The sequence below is a fragment of the Myotis davidii genome, unplaced genomic scaffold (assembly GCF_000327345.1).
Source record: "Myotis davidii unplaced genomic scaffold, ASM32734v1 scaffold424, whole genome shotgun sequence".
Lineage (NCBI taxonomy): Eukaryota > Metazoa > Chordata > Mammalia > Chiroptera > Vespertilionidae > Myotis > Myotis davidii.
Genome location: NW_006295827.1, coordinates 4,254,348 through 4,263,340, shown reverse-complemented (window position 1 = coordinate 4,263,340; position 8,993 = coordinate 4,254,348). Strand labels below are relative to the sequence as shown.

Sequence of the window (8,993 nt, the reverse complement as noted above, 5' to 3'; positions counted from 1 at the left end):
ACGTGGATGAAGCTCAAAGGCACTTTGCTAAGTTCAACCCGGACTCAAAAGGTTGCCATATATATGATTCCATTTACGTGGCATCTGGAAGGGGCAAAACTGTAAGGACAGAGAGCAGATTCGTGGCTGCCAGGGGTTGGGCCGGGGTTGACTTTGGAGGGGAACCCAGGAACTCTTGGGGTGGTGGGGTGTTTGGCATCTTGATTGTGGTGGTGGCTACAGGATTATAAGCACTTGTCAAAACTCAAAGAGCTGTACCCTGAGGGTGAATTTTATTGGGTGTAAATTATACCTCGGTGAGCCTGACTTGGAGGAAATGCCTGTGCCAGCATTGTGAACAGGGTGGCACCCATTCTCTTCCCTCTGACATTCTGCCCAACTGACAGCACACTCTCTTCCACTTCCCTCCAGCGCTTTGGTTTGCAAATGCCATCTCTGTCCCTGCCTGTCCACATCCAATTTGCAACGACTGCCTGGACAAGTGAAATCTGTAATTGCTTGGGACAACAGCAAATTATCACCTTAGTGCGTGGCTAACACTGGTCTGGCCCAGCTCCTTCTTGGGGACTCCTGTGCACCCAGAATGAGCCTTGGAAGCCCCCCCCCAACCCCCGTCCTTGGCCTGCCATAAGCAGGTACTTGCTGGGTGGGGGAGAGAGCCCTGTGAAGGCTGACAGATGTGGCATTTGCTCCCAATGCCCTCTCGGCTGTGAGGGACATTCCAGAAATAGACCATATAAATCATCCCGGAGGCACAGGCACCAGCAGAAGGCAGCATCGGCCTCTGTGTAAATGGGGTATGACTATGTCGCTGTGACCGTCTCACCCTTTAAGACCCAGTTTAAGGATTGGCACCAACCACCTCCTCTCCCTCACCTCCCACCAGACAGGCGGGTCCTCTTTGATAGCCTACAGCCTTACACTGTGGACAAGAGGGTGTTAAGGCCACTGTGGGCTGCTGGTGCCTCACAGCTCCAGGGGAGAGTTTGCTCGCCTCACAGTGTATGTGAAGTTGCCCTCAGACCTGGGCAGTGCTCGACGGGAGCAACTGTGCCTGATGAGAACTTGCCACAACCCGTTACGAATACTTGTTTCCCCAGCAGACCATACACTCTCACAGGCAAGGGCTGGAGGCTCTCTGTACACACACCTGGCTGGGCACAGGACCAAAGCTCACTGTCTGATGAGCAATAGAGTGGACTACAGCCACATACCTACCTCCAAGGCCAGAGAAGCCCCTATCGGAACAAGCCCTCCGTGCCCTGGCATGGCACTGCCCTGATGTACCCTCTGCTGAGAGACACTAAAGTCTCTAGTCCCAAATCTGTGCTCTCCAGTGAGTGGTGGCTAAACCCACACCATAGATGCCAGGCCCCGCTGTCTGAGGCCTCTCTGCACTTGGTCTACAAGGAGCTGGAAAGAGGACCCAAGCCCAGCCATCAGCCAGCCTGCTAGGAAACCTGAGGAGGAGGAGGAGATCTGCTTGCCCTCTAGATGCCCTCGTGGTACTTAGGGACAGGATGAAATGACAGGAGAGAGCAGCCTGGAGAGTGAGAAGATGACCGCAGGCCTGGAGTCAAGGGCCTGGGTTCCAGTCCCAGCCTGGCCCCGGGTGGTGAGCCCTGGGCTGCTTCATTCCTCTGTACAATGAGGGCAGCTTCAGGGTGGGCTAGTTCCCATCCAGTTCCAGCCTGGGCAGTGCCTGGGCCACTGGGAACCCTCCCAGCTCCATAGCAGGGTGGACCAACAAGGCACGTAGACACGATTCCAGAACCGTTGAGGGTATGGAAAATACCTTTCGAGGTGAAGCAAAAGCCCCAACCAGAACCCAAGACAGATCTATCTGCTGCATAGGGAGCTGGGCAGGTGGTGTCCCAGCTCGGAGGAAAGGGCTCATCCATCTCAGTCTGTGTGAGGAGTGCCGCAGAATCGAGAGGACACAACCTGTGCGACTGTGTGCCATGGTGACTGGGCAGGTCCTGCAGGAGCACTCAGGTAGATGGGATACAAAACTCTAGAGCTCTCACCAATGGAGGAGGGAGACTGGGGAACAGCAGCTCTGGGTGAGCCCTGGCTCGAGACATACCCCAAGAATCACGCAAGTGCCCTGTCTAGGGGGTGCAATGCATCCTTGGGCTCCGTGAACAGAGCATGGGGACTGGATGAGGGCAGGCCACACCAGGAGCCATGTCTGTTCAGAGTGTCAAGGCCAACACGGAGCCTGCCCACAGGAGCTGAGGGGACCCTGGACTGCGCCCCTTTGGCCTGGGGAAGATTCCAGCTACGCCTTTAAGTATCTGTGGTTACTGTGGACCATGGGTTGGAAGCCACGTGGCTGCTTATGGCTGTGTGACCTTAGGCAGATTACTCCCTGTGCCCGTTTTCTCATGTGTACAATGGGGATAATAACAGTATCTACCTATGCCACAGGGTTGTTGTTGAAGAATAAATGACGAAAACCCTGTGTGACTATGCTGAGCACTCAATATGTTGGCTATTTCTTCTTGGTGGGCAGACAGAACTAAAGGGAGGCATCAGGGAGGCCAGCTTGTGTTCCGAGTAAAGAAAAGCTCTATGGCCAGCTGACTACCCAGACCAATGGGCTGGCCTGGGAGACAGTGCGTTGCCAGTTCTCCGAAGGGTACCGCTGCCTCGAGGGGGAGGATGGATTAAGCTGAGTCTCTGATTCTCTGAAACACCTGGTTCCCACACACTGAGCCCAAGTAAAAAGCTTTGCTGGAAAGTCTCCATTCACCTCCCCAATTGCTCAATTCCCACCAGGTAGGCCAGGAAGGAATGATGATGTATGACGGAAGAGACGGACCCAGCTCTACACTGCCAGGGAATCTGCGTTGCAGCCAACCCTGCAGTCCTGGGCCCAACCCTGCTCCCTGACACACCACACAAAGGCCTGGGCCATCTTCAGACATGTGGTGTGTCTGAGGACAGCGGCCATCCAGATCGCGGCACCAGGGGGGTGGCCTGACCGATCGCCATCGAGTGGAAGTTCCTATTAGCATCCATCCCACCTTCTCCACTCACCTGCCGGCTGTGCTCACTTCCTCTCGGCTCCAGACCACAAAGGCCCCTAACGTAGTCAGGGCTCGGCAAAGGCTGCCAGTATATGGACTCTCCTGCAGGACCCAGGGCGCTGGGAAGGGGGAGCTAGCTTTGTGGGGCCGAGGCCTGCTTCCTGCAGGCCAGAATGCCCTGTGCCAGCCAGGCCCCGCCAGCTCCTCAGAGAACAAGCTCAGACCTTTGCTGTCACAGCCTGACCAGCCGGGCCTTGAGATGAACCCAGAGGCTTCACACGCTACCAGCGGGACCGAGAACATCTTCCAGCACGTTCCGGGGACCTGTTTACAAACCGTTCTTGTTTTTTCGTTCAAGTAGGGCCTCTGAATGCCCATGAGCCCATTTAGAATTTCAGCACCAGCTGGGGAAACCCGGAGTCTTTCACGCAAAGTGCAGCCCATTCGGGCTGGAACCAGGGAGGCTTGGCCCCATCCTCTGCAGGACGTCACAGTGGGGACATGGAGGGGCCGGGTCTGACCCACTCCGCTGCCCCTGCCGTGCTGCACAGGAGACTCACACAAGGTGGCGACGGAGCAGAGTGCGTCGGGCCTCCCCAGGGTGCTGGCCTGGTGTGCGTCAGCCTTTGTTCTCTTAACCAGCAGCAGCGTTTTCATGTTTCTTGTGGGTCCTCCCTCAGTAGGTCTCTCGTGTTATTTACATTTCACTTCTACCGTCTTTAACAATTACAGGCGACCGTTTCCGACTGTAGTTAGAAAGAAAGCCCGGGTTGGTTCTGTGATTTGAAGGGCAATCCTGAAGGAGGAGGCTCTTTTCCATTAAGACCGAAAAGAAATCGGTTTATGTCACGGGCGGCCAGGAGAATCAGACAGTGTGGGTAACATCGCTTGTAAATTCTAGGGGGACTTGCACAGGTAGGAACTGCAGAAAAGGGTCAGTAGGGCAGAAGGAATTTGTAGGGTCTGGATAAAGTCCCTGAGGCCCAGGCAATCTTTCAGTCCTTCAACAAACCAGTCAGTCACTGTTTCAGGTGCTAGGGACACACCTTAAATAAGACAATTGGAGTTTATATGTGGTGGTGGTGGTGGTGGGGGTGGGGGGGGAAGATAATAAAATAGTGGATCAGATGATGGTGTGTACCACAGAGCAAATAAAAAGTGCAGGGAGGCCCTGACTGGTTTGGCTCAGTGGATAGAGCGTCGGCCTGTGGACTCAAGGGTACCAGGTTCAATTCCAGTCAAGGGCATGTACCTTGGCTGCGGGCACATCCCCAGAGGGGAGTGTGCAGGAGGCAGCTGATCGATGTTTCTCATCGCTGTTTCTAACTCTCTATCCCTCTCCCTTCCTCTCTGTAAAAAAACCAATAAAATATATTTTTAAAAAAGTGCAGGGAGGACAAGGGCTAGCACAACAGGGGGTTTATAACTTAAAGACGGAGCAGGAAGTGGTTGCTAGGGGCTGGAGGAAGGGGGAGATGGGGAGCGATTGATTGTATAATAGATACAGAGCTTCAGTGCGAGATGATGAAAAAGTTCTGGAGTTGGATGGTGGTGATGGTTACACAAACAGTGTGAATGTGCTTAATGCCACCAAGCTGTACACTGAAGAACAGTTCAGATGGTACACCTGTGTCATGTATGTCTGGCTACAATAAAAAAAAGTCGAGTAGGGGAAGGCAGGTCCCCATAAGACCTGTAAGAGGTGCAGCATGCTGCTGTCCCCGGGAGGCCAGAGCGAGGAGACTGTGCAAAGCCCCGAGGCCAGAGGCCAGAGTGGCTGAGTGGCCGGGGCAAGGGAATGACAGGCAATGACTTCACAGGCAATGGGGGCAGGATGATGCCTTGTGGCCCCCGTGAGGATGGGTGAGGACCCCGAGACCAGTTAGGAGACTACTCTTCTTCAAGGAGCTGGCAAGAGCCGACGGTGGTTTGGCCCAGGCTGCCGGCAGTAGGCGTGGGTCCGCTTGTGGCCAGGAAATAATATTTAACAAATTGGGGGAGAAACATGAGGCCGAGGCAGGGAAAGACTGTGTCCCACAGCCAGTGTTCTGGTTGGAGGCAGGCAGAGGTGGGGCCCTGCATTGGCCAAATCTGCTCACCTTTAAATCTGGTCCCAACTGCTTTAGTTCTTTCCTCTGTGGAAACCTGGGGCAGGTAAGACACCTGGGGCTGTGGGGCTGCCCTGAGGCCTGAAGCGCAGATCTCTGGAGAGCTGCTGGATGGCTGCTGGTCCCAGGGGCCTGGCAGGGGGCAGGGTCAGAAGGGTCATCCAGGGTAGGACAGTCTGGGAAAGGCCTCTGGCTTTGGGAACACACACATACCCCAGTGCAGGGCACACGTGGGGCAAGGCCTGGTGGTTTACTTCTTGGGGGGACTGAGGTGGACAAGGCCCCAGTGGGAATCTTGGTGTTACCGCCTCCCCGAGATGGTGGAACAACTCATTGGTCCTCAATTGGCCCCAGGTTCCTGACCTGTGAGAGAGGCTTGGAAATACCTCCCCTGCAGGTTAGGGCTTAAGGAGGGACTGAACATACATGGATGTGCTCGAGGCTGCTGAAGTGCGGTCACTCGATGCAGCCGAGTGGCGCAGCTGGCCTGGGAGTGAGGGGAACGGGATGTCCCTGGCAGCGTTCCTGTCTGGAGTGCTCAGGCCTCGCAGACAGGAGCACACCTTCTGCCTGTGGGCCCTTGGCTTCTCTGTGTTCAGCGATCTCTTTCTGGTTTCAGATCTCCCCATTCCTGTGGCCCCCACCCCAGCCCTCAGCAGAAGTCCAGCCATCTCACGAGGGACCGCGGGGCCTGGCCCAGCTTCTGCCCCGGTGCACCCTTGCACCCACCAGCCCATTCCCAGCCAGGGGAGCACCCTGGGGGCTGCTGAGATGATTCAGGCCTGTCTCCGCTGCGTCTGGACCGTGGTGGGGCCGAGTCTTTCTCAGCTAAGTCCCCGTGCCCAGCACAGGACTAGACACTGGGTCTGTGCGTAATCAGCACCGAGTGCAGGTGCGGTATCATTAATTAGTGTTTTCCCGACAGGAACACGGATGCCCAGGTAGATTAAGGCAGTGACTGCCCCGGGTCCAACAGGCTGGGCAATCTCTAAGGTGAGGGCACCTGGAGGCATGTTCCCCATGACTCAGCTCTTCCCGGCGAGATCCCACCTTCTTACACATGTGTCATGGGAGACACTGACAAGAGAATTTATAATAGCCTGTTCCCAGCAACAAAAACCTGGTCACGCCCCAGACGCCCATCACTGGAAGAGGAGAGGAACAATGATAGAATATTACCCAACAGTCTAAACAATCTACGGTGACTTGCAAAAATGTGAAAGAATCTTAGCAATAGGTGGAAAAGTCCCCAAATATGACATACAGCACGGTCCTCTTTTTAGAGTTAAAAGCAGCTTAAGAAAAACCCCAAAATCAAACTACTAGACCACCTTTACAATTCCACGTAGTTGGAACAGAATGACACGAAAAGGAAGCAAAGCAATGAAGAACACAGTTCCCTGGGCATGGGTGGGGGACGCGGAAGACCTCTGGTTGAATGTAGGGTACCGAGAGGTCCTATTTCTGCTCTGGCTTAAACACGAGCTGATTACATCATTAACTCTAATGATCTAGATAAATGGATAAGGAAGGCCATGCAAGGACGCTGGATGGGTCAGGGTCACCAACCTGAGCTGAGGTCCCCTGGGGCAAAGGAGACTGTTCTCTGGGAACCTGGGCCAGGCAGAAGTTTAGAGGGAATGGGCTTAGGGTCCGGCAGAAGGGCGTGGAGAACCCAGCCACAGAACCGGAGCTGGCTCAGGCAGCTGGGCGCAAACAGGTGTCGGGCACTCAGCAAAAGAGCCTCCAGAGGAGGCGGCCTGGCAGGTCCAGGTGCCAGAATCAGGCAAGGGCCCAGGATGAACGGGCAGGACTGGTCCAAAGACTACAATCTCCATCACTTGGGTCATTCAATTTGACTCTGGCCAGCGGCACAAATGTATCGTCACCCCTCAACTCAGTTCTCACAGTCCAGCCTCTACCAACCCCCCCGTGGGTGCTGTGGTAGTGGTTAATGATCGGCAAAAAGCACCGCTTCAGAGCCAGGGGGCCAGGGTTGGAGTCCCAGTGATGGCATCAGCTCCGTGGTCTGACACTTACACGGCCCTACGCCGGTCTCCCTATTCGGAAAGAGGGGGCATAACCCCACTGATTGCTGGACCAGGGGACAGGCTGGCATCTCTTCAGGTACAAGCACCGGGCACACACGCGTGCTCCAACAGCACCGGGCACACACGCGTGCTCCAACAGCACCATCTCTTTCCTTCCTTTCGGATGAGGGCACTGATGTTCCCCTGGTTTTCTCCTGACATAGTGGAAGCTTATTCCACTCTCCCTGTGCCACACACTACGGTGAGGACACACACACAACCTCCTATCCTTCCAGGGGGCAAGCAGCTTTTTGTCAGCACGCTGAAAACAATAATCTAAACAATCTGTAGTACTCGCCGCCCCCCCACCCTTCCAAGTCCCTGACACTATTAATTGGGAACCGACAGTCCCCAGAGGGCTGCTATTACAGGACTTTGGAGCCAAGCTGGGGTACTGTGTGCAGTTGTTGTCCCGTTGCCTGGTAACCCTGAGTGCCCCTGGCTCCTGGGTCACCTGAGCGCCTCTCTCATCTCCTGCGGCCGCTCCAATTCTGTGCTGGCTTTGGAGCAGGGTGTCCTGGGTGGCCCCCTTAGCTGACCCCAATCCTTAGATAACCCCTGTCTAGGACTGTCCTCCTCAGCTATGACCTCCAGCTCAGAAATCTCCGCAGGGCCTAGATCTTGCCCCTGCCTGCAGCCCCCCACCCCCCATCTGCTCAACCCTGTGTCTTGGCTCTTGTTTGGGCATGCATGATCTGAACCCCAACCTGCATCTTCTTCAGTTTCCTAACATTGAGGCCAAGTGGTGAGACCCCCTCCCCCGCTCAAAACACCTGTTTTCCCATCCATCTTAACCCTTCTCTCTGGTCTCAGAAAAACGGCCACGGCAACCTTCCTTTTCGTTTTCCATTCCCACAGGCGCCTCGCTCATACTTGGCTTCCTTGTCCTGGTGACATGCAGGCTAATGTTTCCTTCATCTCCACCTCCATCTCCTCCTCAGGCCACTGCCTTCTTCACTCCCCTCTATCACCAAACAGGCCTCCAGGTGGTCACTATCAACCCTCTGTTGCCACCGGCTGGCCTCACCTTCCATCCAATGACGTCCACCAGCCAACCCTGACAGCCTCTTCCCTCATGCCCTCCTGTCCTTGACCTACTGGCTGGACCCCACAGGGCTGGCCAACATCTTCCCTTGGCCGCTAGAAGCTACCACATGGCCTCCTCTAACTTCCGACACGGACACTCCTCTTTTGTTTCCTGTAGTGACTTCTCTTCTCCTCCCCATGTAGGGCTCTCAAGGGGCCTCACATGACACCCTCCCTCCAATTCTCACTGGGTTCCACCATTGTGACCCAGGCTCTCTCCCAGAGCTTCCGATGGGCACTTCTCCGCCTACGCTGGCTGCAGTGGTCTTAGCCTCATTTCTCACATCCACCCTCGGAGCCAGGAATGGTTGATCCCCATTTCGCAAATGAGGAAACTGAGGACAGCAACCTGTTAGATAACCAAGACTGTGGCTTGTGCCCTCACCCTGATGGGATGGACGGTAACTGCACACCACTCATTCTAAAGCTCCACTGCTGCTCCCCTTGGGCTTGGCCTGCAGCCGACCACCAGGGCAGAGTCACGGCCTGGGGCTGCCTCAACCCTGGGGCCGAGAGGCTGAGTCATCTCAGAGAACATTCTCATTTTCAATTGCTGTGGCCAGCTAACACTGGAAACTTGATCTGTTTACTCTCAGATTCCTAACCCAGCAGAGCTAGGCCCTCACACGGGCCTCTCCGCGGGCATCCTGGGCGACAAGCCCTGTCCGTCAGAGCCC

At 55.4% G+C, this 8,993-nt stretch overlaps 1 protein-coding gene across 1 annotated transcript in view; it reads right to left on the bottom strand.

Annotated features, from left to right (window-relative positions):
• Positions 1–8,993, bottom strand: part of GATSL2 (GATS protein-like 2) — a 39,840-nt gene that overhangs the window by 13,690 nt on the left and 17,157 nt on the right. The window contains exon 4 of the mRNA XM_006770869.2: positions 7,897–7,903. Within this exon, the coding sequence (XP_006770932.1) occupies positions 7,897–7,903 (7 nt within the window). The remainder of the gene's footprint in view (positions 1–7,896; positions 7,904–8,993) is intronic.